The sequence below is a fragment of the Oncorhynchus tshawytscha genome, linkage group LG11, assembly GCF_018296145.1.
Source record: "Oncorhynchus tshawytscha isolate Ot180627B linkage group LG11, Otsh_v2.0, whole genome shotgun sequence".
NCBI lineage: Eukaryota > Metazoa > Chordata > Actinopteri > Salmoniformes > Salmonidae > Oncorhynchus > Oncorhynchus tshawytscha.
In genome coordinates this window covers 35175837-35199856 of record NC_056439.1, presented here as the reverse complement: position 1 = coordinate 35199856, position 24020 = coordinate 35175837, and the positions used below count along the sequence as shown (strand labels likewise).

At 39.9% G+C, this 24020-nt stretch overlaps 3 protein-coding genes across 7 annotated transcripts; 1 reads left to right on the top strand and 2 right to left on the bottom strand.

Annotated features, from left to right (window-relative positions):
- The first annotated feature begins 49 nt into the window (after positions 1-49).
- LOC112261847 (neuroglobin-like) lies at positions 50-13302 on the top strand. The gene is made up of 5 exons (XM_024437475.2): positions 50-1124; positions 7070-7177; positions 9365-9485; positions 9589-9669; positions 12263-13302. The coding sequence occupies exons 1-5, from the start codon at positions 808-810 to the stop codon at positions 12368-12370; spliced, it is 735 nt and encodes a 244-aa protein (XP_024293243.1). The 5' UTR covers positions 50-807; the 3' UTR covers positions 12371-13302.
- On the bottom strand, positions 12562-15524 carry LOC112261845 (signal recognition particle 14 kDa protein). Its single transcript, XM_024437474.2, has 5 exons — positions 15382-15524; positions 14877-14949; positions 14424-14536; positions 14037-14069; positions 12562-13855 (listed from the first exon to the last, which is right to left on the bottom strand). The coding sequence occupies exons 1-5, from the start codon at positions 15403-15405 to the stop codon at positions 13766-13768; spliced, it is 333 nt and encodes a 110-aa protein (XP_024293242.1). The 5' UTR covers positions 15406-15524; the 3' UTR covers positions 12562-13765.
- A 2569-nt stretch (positions 15525-18093) lies between these two features.
- On the bottom strand, positions 18094-22586 carry LOC112261843 (5'-3' exonuclease PLD4). 5 transcript variants are annotated; one of them, XM_024437467.2, is made up of 11 exons: positions 22506-22586; positions 22351-22426; positions 22066-22235; positions 21717-21900; positions 21499-21619; positions 21268-21395; positions 20975-21175; positions 20617-20756; positions 18946-19111; positions 18755-18851; positions 18094-18624 (listed from the first exon to the last, which is right to left on the bottom strand). In XM_024437467.2, exons 1-11 carry the CDS (start codon positions 22547-22549, stop codon positions 18419-18421), a joined length of 1533 nt encoding a protein of 510 aa, XP_024293235.1. In that variant the 5' UTR covers positions 22550-22586; the 3' UTR covers positions 18094-18418. The 5 variants fall into 5 exon arrangements, with proteins under 5 accessions (XP_024293235.1, XP_024293238.1, XP_024293237.1 ...); XM_024437470.1 differs by having other exon boundaries at positions 22066-22269; positions 22357-22426; XM_024437469.2 differs by having other exon boundaries at positions 22357-22426.
- Between the last annotated feature and the right edge of the window lie 1434 nt (positions 22587-24020).

Below are 24020 nucleotides of genomic sequence, written 5' to 3'. Positions count from 1 at the left end.
AATAATCAAATATGAAAAATGGATTTCCATGTTTTGCTGAGTTAAGTCATTATTCTGAATGACTGGGTCTTACTATTGCAATATCCTAACATCCCTTTGCGATATCCTTTTTAGGTCATAACTGAGTGACGGAAATAATGTATAACCATATTAGGGGGGAAATTCAGGCAGAGATGTTTACAGAGGATCCATTATCTGATAGTGACCAACAGTAAAAGTTTAACAGACTTGGTAGCTTATGCTGTTCCTGATGTTTGAGCAGTAACACATGACAACGGAACAACTAATGCTGCTCTCAGAAGAGATTTTTAAACAGGATATATCAAACCCAATAGTTTCTTACAGGACTACTGACTTAATGCAGTGTTCTTCAATCCTGGTCCAGGAGACCCACAGGGTGTGTAGCGTTGTGTTCCAGCACAGCCCCCACACCTAGGTGATGATCGATTCAACTTGCTGATCGAGTCAACCAATCAACAATCCCTTGGTTGGTTGAATTGAATGTTATAATAGCAAGTACCTGGCTGCCCTGAGGAATTAAAGACTCCCAGTTGGTGCAAACACAAGGTTGTAGTCTATTTATTGGACATTGGGACTGAAATATGATATACATATTATAAAACTTCATTTTGATGCCATTGTTTAATCATCTCTCTCCACATTGTTTTAATGGTCATTCACCTACATGGAAAATAGGTTAGATATGCATAGCCTACTACAGTAGGCCTGGGCAGCATTGCACTTTTAGCAATTGTTCTAGGAAAGAAATGGTTCCCCGCCCCTCAAGGTTACAGAGGATTAACTCTTATGACGCGCTCAGGCGTTCTGGATGTCACTGAATCCCATTCATGCCTGAATGTACATGTACAGCGGCGCAAGAGGCTGAACCATATCCCAGGTGCGCAGACGTTTCTTTCCGTGTGTTTGAACTACTTTTTAGTCAATTTTGCTGTAGCAAGAACAATGGGCTGCGCAATATCAGGGCTGGCACCGAAAACAGCTGGAAAGTCTAAGACGGAGGATTCTGTTGCGCATCTCAGCAAGGAGCAGATTGAGATGATCAAAGAGTCGTGGAAAGTTATCCAGGAGGACATTGCAAAAGTTGGAATTATTATGTTTGTCAGGTGAGATGTTCTGATTCATTTTGTTTTAGTTATTTGTAAGCAAGATACATTTTTGCTTTATTAGACTGAATATTTTCATAAATATTTATGGTACCTCTCATAGAAAGGCAAAACATTATCTTCAATACTATTGCTCTCGACTTAAAATAACAGAGCTATTAAATTCCATATATGATTGAATGAGTTGCGTAGATCAAAGACAGTTGATGACCACAGGGACTGCATGATGACTGACTTATAATAATGAATGACACGACTACAAACCAAAAAATGTACCAACAACTTCACATTATTCAAACTGTTATTACACAGTAGTTTGTCTTTTTGGTAATTATATCTGCAATACATATGACTGTGGAAACGGGATCAAATTGTAGGATCAACACATTATTATACACAATATAACAATTAAATGAGAACTGGCCCCCATCATCCTAATAAAATGTTGTCCCTCCTTGTGCTGCCTTATACAAAAAGCTCTCAAGACATTTTTAGGGAGAGACATTTAATCCACAACCGAGAGGGCTCTTGGGGCTCAATGATTGAATGTGACTGTGACATGGTGCTTACATCATGGTGTAAGTGACTGTTACATGGTGCTTACATCATCTTACATCATGTCTCAATATTACATGATAAATATACAGCAACAGGCCTATTGACAAACGAAGACACTCGCTGCAAAGAAAATACATATCAACAAACCCAATAGCCACCCTTTGAAATATAAATAGTTTGCAGAGTGAAAAAAACAGATTGAACAGTTTATGCAGTCCTAGTTTGGTGCTAATGTAGTCTGACATTATGGCTGTTGATGGAGAGAGAGAGACCACCAGGCACAGCACAGAAGATGGCTCTAAGCCCAATCAGGGCAATATAGTGTCTTCAAAAAGGACTCACAACCTTTCACTTTTTCCACATTTTGTTGTTATAGTCAATTTAAAATGGATTAAATTTAGTTTTGTGTGGCCTTGTGTTCCAGTACAGCACCAACACCTAGGTAACATGGAAGTGGAATTTTGTTTTTACAAATGTTTACAAATTAATAAAAAATGAAAAGCTGAAATGTCTGAAGTCAATAATTATTCAACCCCTTTGTTATGTTAAGGCAAACCTAAATAATTTCAGCAGTAAATATGTGCCTAACAAGTCACGTAGGTTTCATGGACTCACTCTGTGTGCAATAATAGTGTTTAACTTGATTTTTGAATGACTACCTCATTCTACTGCAATTTTTTTTACTTCATGTCCTTAATACAAAGCGTTTTGTTTGGGGCAAATCCAACACATCACGAAGTACCACTCTTCCTATTTTTAAGCATGGTGGTGGCTGCATCATGTTATGTGTATGCTTGTAATTTTTTGGGATAAACAGAATAGAGCTAAGCACAGGCAAAGTCCTATAGGAAAATCTGGTTCAGTCAGCTTTCTACCAGACACTGGGAGAAGAATTCACCTTTCAGTGGGACAATAACCTAAAACACAAGGCTAAATGTTCGCTGGAGTTGCTTACCAGGAAGACAGTGAATTTACCTGAGTGGCAGTTTTGACTTAAATCTATTTTAAAATCTATGGCAAGACCTGAAAAGGGTTGTCTAGCAATGATCAACAACCAATTTGACAGCTTGAAAAATTTTGATAAGAATAATGTACAAATGTTGCACAATCCTTAGATACTTACCCAGAAAGACTAAAAGCTGTAATCGTTGCCAAAGGTGCTTCTACAAAGTATTGATTCAGGGGTGTGAATACTTGTATAAATGAGAGATTTCTGTATTTCGTTTTCAATAAATGTGAATAAAATTCTAAAAACATGTTTTCACTTCATTATGGGGTATTGTGTGCAAATGGGTAAGAGGAAAAAAATATATTTAATCCATTTTGGATTCAGGCTGTAACACAATAAAATGTTGGAACAAGGGGTATGCATACTTTCTGAACGCAATGTATGTGAGAATACTGTTCATTGATTACAGCTCAGTGCTCAACACCTTAGTGCCCTGACTGCCCTCCAAGCTCATCACTAAGCTAAGGACCCTGGGAATGAACACCTCCCTCTGCAACTGTATCCTGAACTTCCTGACGGGCCGCCCCCAACACATCCGCAACGCTGACCCTCAATCAGGGGTGCGTGCCAAGTCCACTCCTGTACTCCCTGTTCACCTACGACTGCGTGGCCACGGACGACTCCAACGCCATCATTAAGTTTGCTGACGACACGACTGTGGTAGGCCTGATCACAGATGATGATGAGACCACCCACAGTGAGGAGGTCAGAGACCTGGCAGTGTGGTGCCAGGACAACAACCTCTCAACATCAGCAAGACAAAGGAGCTGATTATGGACTACAGGAAACGGAGGGCCAGGCACTCCCTCATTCATATCGACGGGGCTGTAGTAGAGCGGGTTGAGAACTTCACGTTCCTCGGTGTCCACATCACTAAGGATCTTTCATGGTCCAAACACACCAACACGGTGGTGAAGTGGGCACGACAACACCTCTTCCTTCTCAGGAGGCTGAAAAGATTTAGCATGGGCCCTCAGATCCTCAAAAGGTTCTACAGATGCACCATTGAGAGCATCTTGATTGTCTGCATCGTTACTTGGAATGGCAAATCCTTGGAATCTGACCTCAAGGCACTACAGAGGGTAGTGGATACGGCCCAGTACATCACTGGGGCTGAGCTCCCTGCCAACCGGGGCCTCTATACCATATGTTGCTGCTACTGTTTATTATCTATCCTGTTGCCTAGTCACTTTATTCCTAGTTATACGTACACATCTACCTCAATTACCTCATAACCCTGCACATGGACTCAGTACTGGTACCCCTTGTATATATCCAAGTTATCGTTACTCATTGTGTATTTATTATTACGTGTTATTAGTTTTCTATTATTTCTCTATTTTCTTTCTCTTTGCATGGTTGGGAAGGGCCCGTAAGTAAGCATTTATTTCACTGTTAGTCTAGGTCCTACAACAATAGGGCTCATCTAGAAATCTACTTATCTTGATATCCATCTCACCTAGTAACAGAATTATAATATAATGTATTCAGGTCTACATTCAGTGTGAAGTTGTTTTTGTTTATTTTCTTTTGCATTATTACTTTTCTTCTAAGTCATTAATTATATTATTTTAAGGTTCTAGTCATTTTGACAGAATTCCATATAATGAATGTGTCATTTTAAGTCCCCTGAACCATGTCTCTTGTATCATCAGCCAAAATTCAGAAAATAATTTATTCTTAATGCTAGGAAAACATAGCAACCATTCGGAGACCCATTTTGAAATCACCTCTCACACACCTCTTCGCTGCTCCTATTCATCTGTCTTTCATGGGCCTTGTGTTTATGACAGTGGCAATTGGCTGTGATACAACTGTGAGAGTGAATATGACAAGGTTATTTTCTCTCTTACACAGAGGCAGTAAGAGGTGGAAATTGAAGTGTATGTGCAAAGCTCTTATACCCCACTTCATAACATGATGGACCAGGGGGATGGGGGAAAACACAAACATGGGAAGGGGAGGAGATAATTAGCAATATAAAGGGAAGATATTCATGCATGGATCCTATAGATTCTACAGAGCTTTAATGGTATGTACCATATATAGTGATGTATGCATTATGGAACCCACAGCAGGGCATTGGGTTTAGTGATTACATGACTATTTTAAGAGGGACCAATTGGAGGTTTACTTAGTAGAAATGCAAAGATCATGGTACAGCTATATAGACACTCAATCATCATGTTACTTTTTAATGGCACGTTTACAAACATATATTTTGATCAAAATAATTGAAAGTTGTGTCTCATTATGATAGATGGTGAAATAAGTATAGCCAGTTGCATTGTAATGGCCTAGCAGATAATAAGAAAAGACGATCAGTATTTACCTGGCTAAAAGAGAAGGAATATAATATCTATTGTTTACAGGAAACCCATTCAACAGTTTTAGATTAAGTTTTGTGGAAAAATAACTGGGGGGGGTGAAATATACTTCTCCCATGGGCAAAGAAATTCAAAAGGGGTGATGGTTTTAATTAACAATAATTTTGATCCAAATGTGCAAATTGTCCAAACAGATCCTCAAGGTAAATGGATTATTTGAAATATGATATTGGACAATAAACAGATATGGCTTATGAACCTATACGGTCCAAATAATGATGATCCAAGCTTCTTTGAAAATATATATAAGAATTTATCAACTACATTCAACACTATTATTATTATTATGGTGGGAGATTTTAATACGGTCTTAAATACCTCTATGGACCGGAAAGGAAATCCCACTACCAACTATCACCCTCAGGCACTTATGGAAATCATGAATGTCATGGGATATATTGGAATTAGTGGATATATGCAGACTTAAATACCCTGACCTAGTGACATATACATGGCGGAGGCTTAATCAAGCTAGTCGCCTTGACTACTTTCTTATACCATTCTCTCTGGCACCAAAAGTTTTAAAAGTGTTGATAGGGGACAGAATGCGGTCGGATCATCACATAATTGGCATAATTGAATCAAAAGAGTCCATATTAACTAAGGAAACTGAAGGACTAACAGTACAGTTAGATAGCAATAAAAACAGTACTACAGAGGCACAGAATAAGTTAGAGGAAAAACAAAAAGAAATGGAGGAACTTATTCAAGAAAGATCCAGTGTAATATATTATGATAATAAAGCGAACTGGAAGGAATATGGGGAAAAATGCACCGAATTCTTTTTCAATCTTCAATATAGAAATGCTACCAAAAAAAAGTATTAAAACTTGTTACAAATGATGGAGTCATGCATGATTCACCAAATTATATTTTGAAAGAGGAAGTAAAGTACTTTAAGAATATGTTTTCATTTCAGGCTCCTCCATCTCCACTAACTGAAACTAATTGTATGGATTTTTTTCCTAATAATAATGTTAAAAAAATATCTGTACAGAAAGACTCTGTGAAGGCCAAATTACAGAGGAGGAACTGCTTGAGGCAATTGGGGCCTTTAAGGATGGGAAAACTCCAGGGCTGGATGGATGGCACACCAGTGGAAGTATACAAAACCTTTTTTGATATACTCAAAGGACCATTATTGGCTTGTTTTAACCACTCCTATATAAATGGTAGATTATCAGACACGCAAACAAGAAGGTCTGATATCATTATTACTGAAACAGGACCCAAGTGGTATATATAAAGATCCAGTCCATTTAAAAAATTGGAGACCTCTTACACTTCAGTGTTGTGATGCAAAAATCCTAGCAAAATGCTTGGCACAGAATTAAAAAAGTATTGTCAGATATTATTCATCCTAATCAGACAGGTTTTTTACATGGACGATACATTGAAGATAATACATGTATGCGCACGCACTAACACAAAAACACACATTCTGTGCCTGCACTGTATCTGAGCTTATTGTGGGCTTTTGGAACTTATGTACCATTTGACTCTGATATGACTGGGTCTGAGAAGGCAGACACTGAGTGGTTTGATGCTGTGTGTGATTGCAGCCCGTAGTAGGCCTGGAGTCCAGCAGGGAAGAACTGATGATGAGAGCGCAGCCAGGACTGAGAACTACAAGGGGCTCAGTGGTACAATCAGATCTAATGGAGAAGTTCTTAAAATCACTGCGTGGCTCAGATGGGATGACTTGTAATGCCACCTTGAAGACAGATATTTACAAGGATAGAGACTGGCAAGGCTTAACCAAATCACAATATCAACATGATGATTCAACACTTGCATTATAAAAAAACATCAATAATTACTTTCAACACCTTATTTACAGCCTTGCTTGAACTCAGTTATGTAGTCAGTGGGAGAACTTGGAGGATGGAGGGATGTTTTTTGTGAGGGAATGAATATGTCAGTTTGGTTTAAGGCAGGCTTTATGAAGCTGGCTCTTGGAGGCTCACGAATGTCTGTTGTCTTGGTAACAGGTTGTTTGAGACCCATCCAGAATGCAAAGATGTATTCTTCCTCTTCCGAGACGTGGAGGACCTTGACAGGTTACGGACCAGCCGGGAGCTGAGGTCACACGGCCTACGGTCAGTCGCCACACTACACTGATTATTGTTCTGTCAATTTTGCATTGATATCAATGTGAGGTTCCTCTTTCATCCAGCTCTCCATTCAGCACACTGTTGAAGTCTCTACACTGCACAACTCTCAAGTTCCATACACTACAGCCGTTGTGGTATTATTACATTTCAAATGTCAAAATCTCACAATGGAGCATCACTGATTTTATTGAAACAAAGGAATTTATGACATACTGTACAATTTAAGTTTCCTATTGCAAAGATCGGTCAACACTGTTTGTGTCCCTATATGAGATGTAAAAACGACAGTAACATGAGAACCAACTACAATGAACATCACATAATAATAATAGTATTAATGTCAATGGGAGCTTTTTTCTAGCTGAGACTGAAGAGCTGAAGAGCATCTCTGGCTGGCTATTATCACACACTGCTGCCAGTGAAGAACACTCTTATCCTCCATATGCAGTTCTCCAATGGTGTGTTTACTCCATTCTGTTGTGTCACTGGGTATGCTGAGCCTCTTAAACCTATTTAAGCCTGAGGTCTCCACTTACAGTTTTTCTCAATAGCGTACAAGCAATTTTGGGATCTGTGTTGAAACGTACCAACAGCAGAACAGAAATGATCAAATGCTCAAATACATTTACAGAACTTCTGATCTTTTTCTTACCTTAGTACGTGACTTGCATCAGACCACCTTTGCAAAACTTTAAATACAACTGTCATCAGCAAATACAAAATTCTGTTCACAAAATATAACACATTGTTTTCATCAGAAGACAAATGTGTGCAACTGTGTTCTCTGTTTCTGGCAATCAATAAACACTACTGTATAGAATTCTATATCACCCCATCAGTGTCATACCATGTACAATATAAGGAAAGATCTAGGGTCGTTACATGTCATTTCAGCAAGCCGTAACACCCACCATCTCAGATCGTTCTGAAATACTTTCTGTAGTTAGAAACAGATAAGATTAGCATTCCTGCAACATTATTGATCTCTGAGAAATTATGCTAATTCATTGCACCCAAATTGGCCAATCCCACCCCAACATTGAGTATACAGTATCAGGTCTCTATGTCTGACAAGTAGTATGGAGCTGCAGCTCGAAGTATTGTTTATTCATCCTATGCAATCTATTCTTAACAAAGTTGTTGATGTTTTTTTTCCACTGTTCAGAGAAATAAGTTATTGAATTTGTGTGTCCCATCCTGATATTTGACCATTAGATGGTGCTGTTCCTGCCGTTAGGGGATTTTTTTTTTAAGAACCCCCTTTGATGTTAAAAGGATAGTTCACCCAAATTGCAAAATTACATATTGGTTTCCTTACCCTGTAAGCAGTTTATGTACAAGGTATGACAGCAACCCATGCTTTGGTTTTGTTTATCTTGCCACTGTTTCAAATACAAACTTTTTAGCATTTGTGCCACAAATCCAATGCAAGTCAATGGTACCTATATTAGCATTTTCACACTTAATGTCCAAGTCATCCTAAAGTATCTAAAAATGCATTGTGTAACTCAATGATGTTACTTATAGATGATTTGAATATGAAGCGCAAAAATGCTAATATATATTGTATTGGATATAGTTTTGAGGAATGTATTTATGTTCTGAGAAAGCAACTACATTTTAAAAACAAATTTACTGTTTTGCAAAAGGCCACAGAGTTATGTGTCTTGTGAACCCCTTAGTCTTCTGAACTCAACAACATTGTTCCAAAAAATGCTTCTACGTGATTGAGATTTTTTTTTAAATCTAAGGTATGGAGGCTGCAGTGGCATTACAGGAGAAGGCCAAGTGGCCCTCAAACCACTCACACGGACATTAGTACAAATGTCCTCACCGGCGGACAGGCTAAGAGGGAGCGCACCCATTTAACCTTTTGTGCGTATTTATCGTTCTGCATAAAACTCCCTAAATCAAATCAAATCAAATTGTATTTGTCACATGCGCCGAATACAACAGGTGTAGACCTTACAGTGAAATGTTCTTTCATGTAAAATACAGGCCTGCAACAATTAAACCATGTTCAGCGTTCAATGTTGTAGAACAATTGTTGAGAGGATAAAAGATGCCAAAATAAATTGGACTGCTGTATGATCAGTGATGGTCCAAGGTATGCCTGTATGCTTGTCAGTCAGGCTGTCTTTCATAACCAAGCCTGTCTTCCTGTTCTCTCAGAGTGATGTCCTTTATTGAGAAGAGTGTGGCCAGACTGGAACAGCTGGAGAGACTGGAGGTTCTGGCTGTGGAGCTGGGGAGGAGCCACTACCGCTACAACGCCCCACCCAAATACTACAGCGTAAGACACGCACACTGACAATGCATGTTAAGCAAAGTTACAGTTTGCATTTCTATAGATATTCATATAGATCATTTCCTGTTCTGATGTGATTTATTTCCAGTATGTAGGAGCAGAATTCATCTGTGCTGTCCAGCCCATTCTCAAAGAGAGATGGACCCCTGAGCTTGAGGAGGCGTGGAAGGTACACAATTCAATCTTTTTCGGCGACCACTTTGATTTAATGCGTGGGTGTCAATCATGAGAATCACGTCTGAAACCAATTCTTGTCCAAGAGGTCCCTTGGCTTTCTGCAGTGCCAGAGTTTTCCACATCCAATGACACATGTCAAGATGGAAATGGTCACCATTGGGAGAGAGGTGACTGACATGAAAATTAAAATGAACCAGAAATGACCATATTGAGAATGGCATGGCTCTGTCACATGATGGCTACTACAATATATTTTACATGTTAGCATCATGTGTGGTAACCCTACTTGACATACTTTGCAAAGTATTACTACATTCATCAATTGAAATAACAGTTTCAGTAAAATGTAAAACTGCGCTCACATAGATTTAACTGTGTGTTGGTGTGTATTATGTAAATAGTGTGTCTTAGACAGTCACTGTGTTTTTTAAAATTGGTTTTATGCACCACAGGACTCTGGTAAATCAGGGCAAGTTTTACTGAGTGCACTATCCAAGTTAAATATACTGAAGAAAAATCTAAACGCAAAATGACACAATTTCAAAGATTTTAAGGAAATTTGTCAATTTAAATAAATAAATTAGGCCCTAATCTATGGATTTCACATGACTCTACAGGAGTGTAGCCATGGGTTGGCCTTGGAGGGCATAGGCCTACCCACTTGGCAGTTAGGCCCACCCACTGGGCAGCCATGTCCAGCCAATTAGAATGAGTTTTCCCCCACAAAATGGCTTTATTACAGACAGAAATATTCCTCACCAATTGCACGCTCCCTCAAAACTTGAGACAACTTTGTCATTGTGTTGTGTTACAAAAACTGCACATTTTAAAGAGGCCTTTCATTGTCACCAGCACAAGGTGCACCTGTGTAATGATCATCCTGTTTAATCAGCTTTTTGATATGCCACACCTGTCAGGTGGATGGATTATCTTGGCAAAGGAGAAACGCTCACTAACAGGGATGTAAACAAATTTGCGCACAAAATTTGAGAGAAATAAGCTTTTTGTGCGTATGGAATATTTTTTAAATTTCAGCTCATGAAACATGGGACAAACACTTTACATGTTGCTTTTATATTTTTGTTTAGTGTAAATTAGATGAAATGAGTGGAAGCTCTATAGTTTACCATTAACGTTCCAATGAAACTGTCCATATTGGCCTCTAGTGGATTCATGGAGAACTACCCTTACAACTCCAACCTTATTCCTGGGATCAGCTCCTGTGCCTAGGATAAACTACTGGTCCTACTAATTTATGTGGAGTGAGCAGTATTTCCTGACCAGGAACATTCCAGGCTCTACTTATTTCCTAGTATAATGCATTCCTGCACTCCCCTAAACCTAGACTGTTAATACATTGTACTTACAGCTGTAGTGCCAGCCAAACACTAGACTATTAATACATTGTATTTACAGCTGTACCGCTTACCCTAACCATAGTGATGTAGCCTACTTAGACCAGTAGTGCTAACCCTAACCTGGTACTAAACTCATCAAAAAAAGAAACGTCCTCTCACTGTCAACTGCATTTGTTTTCAGCAAACGTAACGTGTAAATATTTGTATGAACATAAGATTCAACAACTGACACATAAACTGAACAAGTTCCACAGACATGTGACTAACAGAAATGGAATAAGGTGTCCCTGAACAAAGGAGGGGTCAAAATCAAAAGTAACAGTCTGTATCTGGTGTGGCCACCAGCTGCATTAAGTACTGCAGTGCATCTCCTCCTCATGGACTGCACCAGATTTGCCAGTTTTTGCTGTGAGATGTTACCCCACTCTTCCACCAAGGCACCTGCAAGTTCCCAGACATTTCTGGGGGAAATGGCCCTAGCTCTCACCCTCCAATTCAACAGGTCCCAGACGTGCTCAATGGGATTGAGATCCGGGCTCTTCGCTGGCCATGGCAGAACACTGACATTCCTGTCTTGCAGGAAATCCCGCACAGAACGAGCAGTATGGCTGGTGGCATTGTCATGCTGGAGGGTCATGTCAGGATGAGCCTGCATGAAGGAGGATGTCTTCCCTGTAACACACACCGTTGAGATTGCCTGCAATGATAACAAGCTCAGTCCGAGGATGCTGTGACACACCGCCCCAGACCACGACGAACCCTCCACCTCCAAATCGATCCCGTTCCAGAGTACAGGCCTCGGTGTAGCGCTCATTCCTTCGATGATTAACCCGAATCTGACCATCACCCCTGGTGAGACAAAACCGCTACATGTCAGTGAAGAGAACTTTTTGCCAGTCCTGTCTGGTCCAGCGACGGTGGACCAACGTTGTTGCCTGTGATGTCTGGTGAGGACCTGCCTTACAACAGGCCTACAAGCTCTCAGTCCAGCTTCTCACAGCCTATTGCAGACAGTCTGAGCACTGATAGAGGGATTGTGCGTTCCTGCTGTAACTTAATTTTTACAATGTGTGAATTTAATTGGATTTTTACAAATGATCTTTGAAAGACAGGGTCCTGAAAAATTGACGTTTCTTTTACTGAGTTGACATTAGACACACAAACCTTGATTATAATTCAACATTATTACAGGTGTCCTCATAATTCCGTTTTGTGTTTCTGAACCAGACCCTTTTCCTGTACCTAACCAGGCTTATGAACCAAGGCTACCAGGAGGAGAGGAACAGACATCACCAGGTGGGAGCCTCCCCCAATGAGAGGAACACTGCCTTATAAGAGACCTGGCTGGCTCCAACTCAAGAGATGGTTGAACATGCACACAGACATGTTGCTGAACTGTGTATATAGTGTATTTATTACTTAGTGACCATTTTCTACTTTGCTCATGTTATCAGCTTACAATGTAAAGTCAAACTGTCCATTACTTATTTTATTTCAAATCTATTTCAGTCTTTAGATCAACAAACCACTGCCATATTGTCATTTATTTTGAAGAAAAAAAAAAACAGATCAATTTACAGTAACTTCAGCTGTATTCCTCATCATTGACATTCTGATACAGTAACATAAATGGCAGATGTCAAAGGGGCAGCTCTGCGTTTGTCTGTCACATTCACTGGAAAGTAATTATAATCCTTACAGAGCATTTCCATGGTTAGGTGTACACCCAGTAAGGTGTAGTGATAGTTTGATGTGGTTAAAAACAAGTTTCTCTCTGTATCCATAAATCAAATATGCCTTTCAGCTGCCAGTAAATATAATAAATCATGTTTCAAAAAACTTTCCCCTTAATCAATATTCCATCATGACACATCCATCCCACAAATTAGATGATTAAACACAGGAAACAGCACATTTCTAAGTACCAAAGCGGCCTCGTGTCAGCTAACTTTGGGACCCTTCCTCTACAGCTTGCCTTACAAATGAATTTACTGGACAGATACATGACTGTTGAAAAAATTAATTGGACCAATAAGGACCTCAACCACTTAATAATTTTGTCTTAAGAAATACCAACAAAAAACAAACTCAGGATCTCACTTTCCAGCATTAAAATAATATTAATTTGAATAGCAAGAAAAACCATTCGGCCCCAACCATAACAAATGTATATGGCATCTTCACTCATAGTACACAGTAATAATCTATCTGTAAATGGTTAAGACAAGGTCCAATTGGAAAGTAAATCAAAACTTTAGTGAAAAATGTAAAAAATGTAATCAAATTGACAAGCAAACCAAACTGATGGATAATTCAAACATAAATAGACAGGGCCTAGTAGTTCAAATTAAAACGATTTGAAAGGCAATTCATCAACGTGCTCCATCCTTTCAGTGACTCCCCATAAATGAATGCAGCTCCGTGTAACTTTGATCCACACCATAGATGGGGGGGGGGGCATCAAATGGCAGCCCACTTGTAGTTTCCTCTGAGTGTTAAACATCCTCAGCTCTCCCTTCCTCCCTATATAGACCGATGCCACTGGCCAGGGATGAGACATTGCTGTGACAACAATGGCATGATGTCAACGCTGTCCCCAAGTGGAGGATGGTGGGCCTCAGGGAACATATCGGAGAAGGTAGGATGGAGGTAGAGATGATAGTTGGAGCACCTTGGAGGTGGTACAGGCCAGTGTGGATTCCCCCAGTAAGCTATGAAAGAGTCTGTTGCTCATTGGGTGGCTTTGGTTTTCTTGCTTTTGCTTTTCTTGTCTTTCTTCTTGAGCCCATCCATGTGAGCTCTCAGGAGGTTAGAGTATGCCTGGCAAGTTGAGAAGGAGAGCAGACTTTTAGAGACATTTCTCAAGTCAAGAGGAGAGTATTTAAGTGATTTGCATAATACCCTTTAAACATTATACATCTAAACAAACAATATAATGTGCATTCAGTGTTCCAGTGACCCATTTGTTAGAAAAACCAAACCTCAATGTCCGAGTACCTACCATCTGGAACTTGATTACTTCTTTGCTACTAACCTGGAAATACAAGGAAACCCCTGATTAGCACTACTGTCTGCAGAGTATAGCATATCAACATAATGTTTTAGTTAATTCCTTTATGGATTTATTTCAACATAGATAGCTACTCTGAGGAAAAATGTACCTTGTCTACGCCTGTGATGTGGATGTCCCACCTAGCTATCTGAAGATGAACGCACTAACTAAGTCGCTCAGGATAAGAGCATCTGTTAAATGGCTAAAATGTTAGTAATCAAAGGTTGTCCATTGCTCTAAGTAGAGATGGACTAATTGCATGACTAGGAAATAGTTGTATTGTAATGCAGAAAACATCATTAACAACTTCATTGCCACATGATGCTGTAGACTTACCACTGTGCTGATTTTCTTCTTGCCATCTGACGCTCTGAGTAGACACTTGTTGTCTGCTGGTTCATAATTCACTGGGTGACCTTTCCTGGGGACTGGTTTGGTTCTTCCATCATCTGTAAGGTTAGTGACAACACATTACAGCCGGGCTCTCCAACACTGTTCCTGGAGAGCTACAATCCTGTAGATTTTGTTCTCCAACCCTAATCTAGCACATCTGATTCTAATAATTAGCTGGTTGATAACCGGAATCAGGTTAGTTACAACTGGGGTTGGAGTGAACACATACAGGAGGTTAACTCTCCAGGAACAGGGTTGGAGAACCCTGCATTACAGGTAATCAGAAATCTAAAAACAGGACATAAACCGATTATTAACATATCCTGGAATAATTTAGTTAAGGAGAGAACACCCAGTAGCCATCAAATAAGTAAGTTGACAAATGTGAGAACTTACATTTCTTTAACGTGATGGCAACACTGCCTGATGTTCTGCATTTCTGGAACAGCCGTGTCAGCTCCGTCAAAAACTAGAAGGAAAATAATCCGACTGAGGTTTGTAGATAAAAGGATAAAATGTGGTAGCCATCTGGCAAATGAGCGAGCGAGCCAGCCAGCTAGCCAACATGTCTCCGTTTGTGTAGTTCATAGATTTAAAAAAAAATCTAGGTCGTATAGCTAACGTTGTCTTGTTAGTTACTTCTAAATAAATGTGATAGAAAAAGATATCCATCTATAAATATGCTATCACGCGGACCACAGAAGCAATTCAAACGAATAACGTTAGTTCGCAAATGCTAGCCGAATGTGCCTAGCTATCTAGCTAACGTTACTGGGTATGGTTAGCGAAAAGGCAGCAGTGATTGATGCCAATGCACAATACCTAGCAAATTAAACCAGTCCTCTAATAATGTCAATTTCTAAGATATACTACATTAGTCGATGGGGGTTTTCTAACTTACCGAGTCGTTTTCAAGTAATACCATGATGTTCACTGCAATTATTCAGCTTGCTGGCTAGCCCGTCAGAAGCACACGTAGCTAGTACAACATGAAACGCCGCCCCGTGACCTTTCAACTTGCAAAGTACAGCACTTCTTCTTCGATGAGGTTTAACGGCGGTTGGCATCCAATAAATGTTGCATTACCACCACCTACCAGACTGGAGTATAACTCCCTTATACTTAACTTGAAAAAATAAATAAACACATACTCTAAATACTGCATACCTTGTTGGGCTATCCCTCTGTACTGGTACAGATCTACTACGGACACCACTCCTCTAAGGATCCCTCCCCTTGACACACCTTCTTCTACGTTCTTCACTGTCTAAGCATATGACAACTTCTGCATACACTAACCTTGAAAAACTCAACCTGACTCTCCCACCGGACATTTCTGAACCCTAGCCCCATTGGCACCTCTACAATTAACCTCTACTTTCCTCAATGCTACACATTTCTTTGTCTCATGCCCTTCTGCACACTTCTCACACCTAGGAACCTCCCTCCTACACACTGCTGTCACATGCCCATAAGCTTGACACCTGTAAAAACAATGTATTTGGCATAAAAGCTTGTACAGGATAACTTATACATCCTAACATCACTCAAAGTAAACACAGAATATTCTTCTTCTAATTCTTCTTCTTCTATGATATCATGGCAGTCTGTAAATTAACTTTTAAAGTGCATGCCACCACCTACTTGGCTGGAATGTAAAATCAATCATGATCTACCCATGATCTATCTTAGATCATGATCTAAGATCAATCATGATCTTCTGAACTACCATGAAAATAAAATTCAATCTTCAGGCCAGGAAAAGCATTGAAGTGCAACACTGCAAAGTTTGCAGTTCTCCCTGCCTTCCATTTCAACAGTAACATCTGTTACCGCCAATATCTCTTTTGCCATCTCCACAATAACCTTCAACCTGGTAATTCTGCTTTCCTCAACCTGAGTCATATTGATTACCTTACCAATAAAATCTAAAAAGTCAACTTTATTCATTATCAAAGTGTCCTTTGACACCAGACATTCATGAGCACAATATTTCCAGGACCATCAGAAGCACCAGTCCGAAAGTAGGTCCACTTACTACAGGCACATCCATGTCAGATCCATCAGTCTGAAAGCAGGTCCACTTACTACAGGTACATCCATGTCAGATCCATCAGTCTGAAAGTAGGTCCACTTACTACAGGTACATTCATGTCAGATCCATCAGTCTGAAAGTAGGTCCACTTACTACAGGTACATCCATGTCAGATCCATCAGTCTGAAAGTAGATCCACTTACTACAGGTACATCCATGTCAGATCCATCAGTCTGAAAGTAGGTCCACTTACTACAGGTACATCCATGTCAGATCCATCAGTCTGAAAGTAGGTCCACTTACTACAGGCACATCCATGTCAGATCCATCAGTCTGAAAGTAGGTCCACTTACTACAGGTACATCCATGTCAGATCCATCAGTCTGAAAGTAGGTTCACTTACTACAGGTACATCCATGTAAGCTCCATCAGGCCGCACCATAGTTCTACCAACCTGTTTTACAGCCTCTGCAAATGATACATCATAACTGATCTTATATCTTTGAGCCTCTCTCTGTACCCGGCGTCCACCAAATGCTGCACTGTATTCTCCCCCACAATTACTGCACTTAACCTTCACATTGCTTCCACATTCACCGTAATCATGTGCCCCTCCACACTTGGCACATCTTTTCTTTCCTTTACACTGAGCAGCTACATGTCCCATTCTTTGCCATTTAAAACACTGCAGTGCATATGTGACATATCCTCTAACATTGAAACTGAGGAGTCCTATCTGTACTTTTCCCAGCAAGACTTTCTCAAACCTCAGCATCACTGATAACCTTTCACTTTGACCCTCTTTCCTACTGATCAACCTTTTGGCTCAATCACTCTGCCTCCCTTCACATTATCTTTAACATCATCTGTGAACATAGATATCGGGACCCCAGTGATGACTCCCCTCAATCTAGCATAAGCACCCGGGACATGGCTTTTAATCTTCTTCCCACTAAGCGTTTCCATTTGAAGAATCTTGAGCCTGGCTACCACATAATATTAACAATCTAACATTTCAAATAAATCAAGCTAATTTCACTTTTCTCTACAGCATTAGTTAGTCAGATAAGTGATGCCCTGCGGTCTAATTAAACACTATCACCACTTTCCCCTCCACACATCATTACTCTTGCTTCCTACCTTGGCCCTCTTAATGCTTTCTTTGCAAGATGCCCCAATTCTTTCTGTTTCATGACCTCTCTTCTTCCTGTCTTTCCACTACTGACCATTCCGGTCCTTGACCCTCATCCTCCCTCTCCACACCATCAGAACTGACACCCATATTGTTCGCATTCCAGCTTTTTCTCCATTTCCTCCATTTCGTCCACACTACTCGCAGCCATTTCCGATCAAGGAAACTTCCTCGTCGGTTTTGTCCTTAATCCAATGTCTTACGACGATGTCCTAATGTTACAGTATCCACACTGAATATTTACATTACTGCCATCTAATGTAGAGAAAATCAAACTAACACTTGAATAGACAAGACCGAGACCTGTCTTTTGCTGCTTTTATTTTAAATGAATTATCTTGTATAATAAAGCATTTTGTTGCAAAAATAATGAGCAATCAAGTATATATCATGAAATAGTATTTATTTGCTTGCAAAAGGTATTAAGGTACATTTTCCTCCAACGTACCCTAATAGACAGTGAAATATTAAACATTCAACATGACATTTTCACTCGGGAAAAGAGGTAACTAGTACAAACAAATAATGAAGTAAATGATGAGTGTTCAGTTGCAACGTTCCTCATAGAAACAACCAAAGACAACAACAAAAAAGCAGTCCAACAGGCTTACTGTTATCTCCCTAAGCCATAACTGCCATAACTGAATACTTTGGGGACTTTTCTAAAGTAAACATTGTTATAACTGAGTGTACGGATGGTAAGTAGAGCGTCTATCCTTTTGAGAGGGCACAGTCAGGGTGATGACCCAAGTCAGCGAGACATACAGTAAACTGAGACTGCCAGTCCCTGTCAAATACTGCCCCGAGCTGCCCCTGCAGAGCCTGGGTCCTCCAGGCCCAGTGTGGTGCATGCTGGGAAACCACCAGCCCCACTCCAGCTGTGGTGTTGAAGTAGTCAGCTGACCAGTTAGATGTCCCTGAGGGGCAGGATTTGGAATTCAAGTTATTCATTACCTGTAATGCTTTCATGTAGACAACTGTGTCTGTTCACATCAAAGTATTATAATATTCAACTATTTTCTTATGACACAGCTGTCTATCCCTTACCAATATATGCCATTTTATCAGTCACCATGTATTTATTATGGTTTACTCTAGAGTGGGGTATCTCTGACTGGTTCCCTACTGGCACAATGGACAGTTTCTGAAAAAGAGGACAATCTGGCATTACAGTACAGAAAAGAAGACCATCACATTGGTTGAATAATAATACCAGTGGGCTATGTGTGTCTTCCTACCACTTGAATGCTGATACGCTGGGCAGGGTAATTCAGGGAGGCTAGAGACTGAAGAAAAGGAAGCATGGCTGGATCAGAATCCCGCCCACAGCTCACCAGCAGACGAACCTTAACATTCCGCTCAAAAGCAGCCCTCTTTAATGCATCATCAATGGCTGGCCAGTACCTAAAGGATGATTTAAAGAGGTACACTACCAGTCAAATGTTTTAGAACACCTACTCATTCAAGTGTTCTTCTTTATTTTTACTATTTTCTACTTTGTACAATAATAGTGAAGACATCAAAACTATGAAATAGCACATATGGAATCATGTAGAAAGCAAAACAGGTTTAAACAAATCAAAAAATATTTTACATTTGAGATTCTTCAAATCGCCACCCTTTGCCTTGACAGCTTTGCACACTCTGGCATTCTCTCAACCAGCTTCACCTGGAATGCTTTTCCAACAGTATTGAAGGAGTTCCCACATATTGTTGGCTGCTTTAACTTCACTCTGCGGTCCGACTCATCCCAAACCATCTCAATTTGGTTGACGTCAGGAGATTGTGGAGGCCAGGTCATCTGATCCAGCATTACATTACTTTCTTTCTTGGTCAAATAGCCCTTACACAGCCTGGAGGTGTGTTGGGTCATTGTCCTGTTGAAAAACAAATGATAGTCCCACTAAGCCCAAACCAGATGGGATGGCGTATCGCTGCAGAATGCTGTGGTAGCCATGCTGGTTAAGTGTGCCTTGAATTCTAAATAAATCACAGACAGTGTCACCAACAAAGCACCCCCTTACCATAACACCTCCTCCTCCATGCTTTACAGTGGGAACCACACATGCAGAGATCATCCGTTCACCCACACCACATCTCACAAAGACATGGCGGTTGGAACCAAAAATCTCCAATTTGGACTCCAGACCAAAGGACAAATTTCCACTGGTCTAATGTCCATTGCTTGTGTTTCTTGGTCCAAGCAAGTCTCTTCTTATTATTGGTGTCCATTAGTAGTGGTTTCTTTGCAGCAATTTGACTATGAAGGCCTGATTCACACAGTATCGTCTGAACAGTTGATGTTGAGATGTGTCTGTTACTTGAACTCTGTGAAGCATTTATTTTGGCTGCAATTTCTGAGGCTGGTAACTCTAATGACCTTATCCTGTAACTCTGGGTCTTCCTTTCTTGTGGCGGTCCTCATGAGAGCCAGTTTCACCATAGCACTTGATGGTTTTTGCAACTGCACTTGAAGAAACTTTCAAAGTTCTTAAAATGTTCAGTATTGACTGACTAATGAAGGACTGTCGTTTCTCTTTACTTATTTGAGCTGTTCTTGCCATAATATGGACTTGGTCTTTTACCAAATAGGGCTTACTTCTGTATACCCCACTACCTTGTCACAACACAACCGATTGGTTGTGTAGAGATAATGCAAAGAGTGTGCAAAGCTATTATCAATGCAAAGGGTGGCTATTTGAAAACACTCAAATATATGTTATTTCATAGTTTTGATGTCTTAGAAAATATACAAAAATATAGAAAAACCCTTGAATGAGTAGGTGTTCTAAAACATTTGACCGGTAGTGTATACTCAATTAGTCTTTCAATATTACAAGAAGTCAAAGTAAGTAAAACTCAATGGTGGATTGAAAAAGGCTATGAGTCTGGTAGGACAGTATGTTCACCTTTGAGGGTGTATGAAGCGTGTGGTGGGGAAATACTCCATGACTGCCACATCAATGTAGTGCTGTGCCCCTGAGATCACTGAGAGGATAGAATCAAGGTCCTGTGTCCGAGAGGCGGGGCAGAAAGTGGGAGGAGAGGCCTGGGAGAGACAGAGTATAGACATCACATTGCAAGGAAGAGAGCGCTGTAATGAGTAGAACTGTGATGAGATGGTCGATGAGAATAAAATATCCAGTCAATGTGTTATGACAATAGACACACTCTTTAATTCTCTCAGGTTTTATTCAGATGCTAATAGTTATATGGTTCGGGGCACTCTGAAAGCAGTGAATGGGAAGTGAAACAGAAAGGACTCACTGTGATGTAGATTTTGCTTGAAACATTATCAGTCTTCAGCAGCATGGGGTGCTCTTTGTTGATGGTAGTGTCATACTTGGAGGGCCAAGGGTTTGGGATGGAGCTGTTGCGATGACCCATCACCCAGTATGACTCAAAGATCTTATGGAGGTCCTCAGCCAGACTGGAGCAGTTATAGATCACCACTCCCAGTTCCTTTACCTAAGGTGATAGTGCATTGTGACCTGTCATGGAGGTGCAAAACGAGTGAGATTATTTAAGGTAGTTCTATTATATCATCACTAGACCTTTACCTGTGTAAGAGACCTCCAATCCATGTTGGCACTTCCCAGGAAAATGTGTTTCCTATCAACAATCCAGAACTTGCTGTGGAGTACACCCCCAGTCAAACGCCCAAAGGGAACTTTTCTTACTTGGACTCCTACAGTATAGATAACCAAGGAGAGGAGATTAGAGGATAAAACATACAGTAGGATAATATACTGTGTACGAAACATTAAGAACACCTTCCTAATATTTCAGACCTTTCTGTCTCAGAAAATGAAGATCTGTGGAGTTTGTCAGCACAGAGGGAATACTTGTCACAACTCTCACTGACACATTTCTGGAAGGTAAAGCTCCAAACTGCTCCAATATGTTCTTTCCCTGTTGATAACAGTAGATAAAGTGCAGGCAAATTCACAGGGATGACTAGTTGACAGCGGTTGCCAAACGTATTTCAAATGTCTTTTTTAAAACTCACAGGCAAGTCAGTGGAAGAGTTGATATTGATGTCATCACCGGTAAGAGTCCAGTAGAAGGAAGCCACATCGACTTGGTAAGTTGCCATGGACAGGAGATCTCTCCAGGCTTTGTCCACTGGGGTCCCAAAGGTTGCATTGTCGTCATATTTCATATACAGGGGAATGCTCTCTACGAGGATTATACTGAGGAATTCACAACAGGACCTGTTAAATTTCTAGTCTTTGGGGAGGATTACAAACTGGAGACAACACATCCACTTCCCAAAACTTAATTTGACTGTTTTATATTGTCAATTCAATGTATTTAAGTATTAAAGCAAAAACGTATACTATGTATACAACGCTCACCGGCTTTGATCTTCAGAAATGTTATTTTGATCAGTGTTTGTTTCTTGGAAGATCTTGTAGTTTTGGAAATGCTCTTCTGTGCTCTTCTCATACATAGAAAAGGAGAGCAGTGCCCCGAATGCAGTCAAACATCCTACTGCCACAGCAATTGAAACAAGCCGTTTGGATCCCTGGAACATGAACACAGCCATGTGATCAATATAACTGTGAACAGAAGTTCAAACAGACTTCAGTTGTATCAACATAGATGGGAATCTACTGAAAAGTCTGACAAGCAATTCTTACCCTTACATTGGGAACATCACTATCATGTAAAGTATTGTAAGGAGAGGACATCTCTGGCATGGATGTTCCTGATGTACTGCTGAAATCCAGACCTAAAATGTTATTGGTCATGCATATCATTTTAAACATACATTTAACATACAAAAACAACTTACGGAAACAGAGTAAAGCGGCTCGTCTTCTGCAAGTGATTTGTCATTACAATAGCCTTCCTCTAAGTCCTCAGAAATTGATATGAAACTAGGTATGACATTTGCTGTCCACCGGAAAATACACGGTTCCTGTTTTTTCTTTCATTTCCCATTTTTGAGAGATCAGGATATACAGTATAAATAAAAGTACTAGTAAAACATGATTCTGTTGAGTGCTACAATATTAGGCTTATATCAAACAAGTGGCGTTGGAATAAAAATAATGAAGATGACAGTACAACATAATTGATTACAAATCTCTTTATTACAACATGTTATCACATTCTCTAAACTTTGCACAAAATGTATAACCTTTCCAATAAATTCATTCTGGAAAACATCATAAATAACAGATGCTGAAGGATGTGGAACTTAACATTACTTTTAGGGTGCAAGAGCCAACCAACCCAAAAAACAAACCATGGTGACTGATGACTTTAAAGAGATATGAGCTAGGTATACAACATTTGACTCGCATATGACATCAAGATATTTCTCGATTAAAGTGTTTAACTGGAGCTTTTGATGGAGAAATGTAATAAAACTTCCACAAAGCATAATAGCAGCAGCACTTTGTGTCATAGCAATCAAAAGCTCAGAGACAGATTTAACTGAGCCCATGGGTGTAAACAAGAACTGTACTTTGTGGTATGAAACCATATATCCCAAAAGGCTTTGTGGCACTGAGGGAAATTCCTTTTACAATTCCATATACAGCTACACAAACTGTTGGGAAAAAGACAAGCACTTGTGGACTGTAGTCCCTTTATTTTATTGCATTTTCAGTCTCCTTTCCTTCCGGACAGGATATAATTTATACAATCTAACAGAATGAGAGCATCCCCCTTAGTAAAAAAAGGTGGCTTAATGTGTAGCTTCTCAGCATAAGATTAAAGGGTCCCAATGGTACTACACTAGTGCAAAATACAAGATGGTGTGGTCATCTCTAGATCATCAAGTCTTAGATATGTACATATAGCATGACATTTTGATTTAATGTATAACTGCACAACATTTCTGCTCACAATTATGATGAATGATTAGAACAAAACAAGAAACAGCAAGTGCATCTTGCTGTTGACACCTGATAGTCCTTTAAAACTGGCATCAACATCACAGGAGTTCATGTAGTGTGGTGTGCTTATTGGTGGAATGAAGGAGTGTACAGCAATGAGACTGGAGAAAATATCTCCAGAAAGGGCATTTAAGTCAGTAAAGTGTTAATAATAATCACTTCTACAAGACAAGTATCATTGGTATTCTTTGGCAAAATTGAAGCCACAGATGACGATTTCAACCAAGAAGGGGACAGAAAGTACACTGCCCTGAGATACAGTGAGCTTCAATAGTATTGGGACAGTGACACTTTTTGTTGTTGTTTCGGCTCTGTAGTCCAGCACTTTGGATTTGAAATGATACAATGACTATGGAGGTTAAAGTGCAGACGGACTACTTTAAGTTGAATGTATTTTTATTCAT

What these genes read in the sequence shown, in the direction of transcription:
- LOC112261845 (XM_024437474.2), bottom strand. Translation starts at nt 15,405, where the DNA reads ATGGTATTACTTGAAAACGACTCG. An exon ending in TGCCATCACGTTAAAGAAAT is followed by an intron (nt 14,537 to 14,876) that starts GTAAGTTCTCAC and finishes CTAACCTTACAG; the next exon opens with ATGATGGAAGAACCAAACCA. An exon ending in AGAAGAAAATCAGCACAGTG is followed by an intron (nt 14,070 to 14,423) that starts GTAAGTCTACAG and finishes TTGTATTTCCAG; the next exon opens with GTTAGTAGCAAAGAAGTAAT.
- LOC112261843 (XM_024437466.2), bottom strand. Translation starts at nt 22,549, where the DNA reads ATGACAAATCACTTGCAGAAGACGAGCCGCTTTACTCTGTTTCC. An exon ending in GTGATGTTCCCAATGTAAGG is followed by an intron (nt 22,236 to 22,350) that starts GTAAGAATTGCT and finishes TTCATGTTCCAG; the next exon opens with GGATCCAAACGGCTTGTTTC. An exon ending in ACTCTTCCACTGACTTGCCT is followed by an intron (nt 21,620 to 21,716) that starts GTGAGTTTTAAA and finishes TGTTATCAACAG; the next exon opens with GGAAAGAACATATTGGAGCA.
- LOC112261847 (XM_024437475.2), top strand. Translation starts at nt 808, where the DNA reads ATGACGCGCTCAGGCGTTCTGGATGTCACTGAATCCCATTCATGCCTG. An exon ending in CTGAGGTCACACGGCCTACG is followed by an intron (nt 7,178 to 9,364) that starts GTCAGTCGCCAC and finishes CTGTTCTCTCAG; the next exon opens with AGTGATGTCCTTTATTGAGA. An exon ending in AGCTTGAGGAGGCGTGGAAG is followed by an intron (nt 9,670 to 12,262) that starts GTACACAATTCA and finishes TTTCTGAACCAG; the next exon opens with ACCCTTTTCCTGTACCTAAC.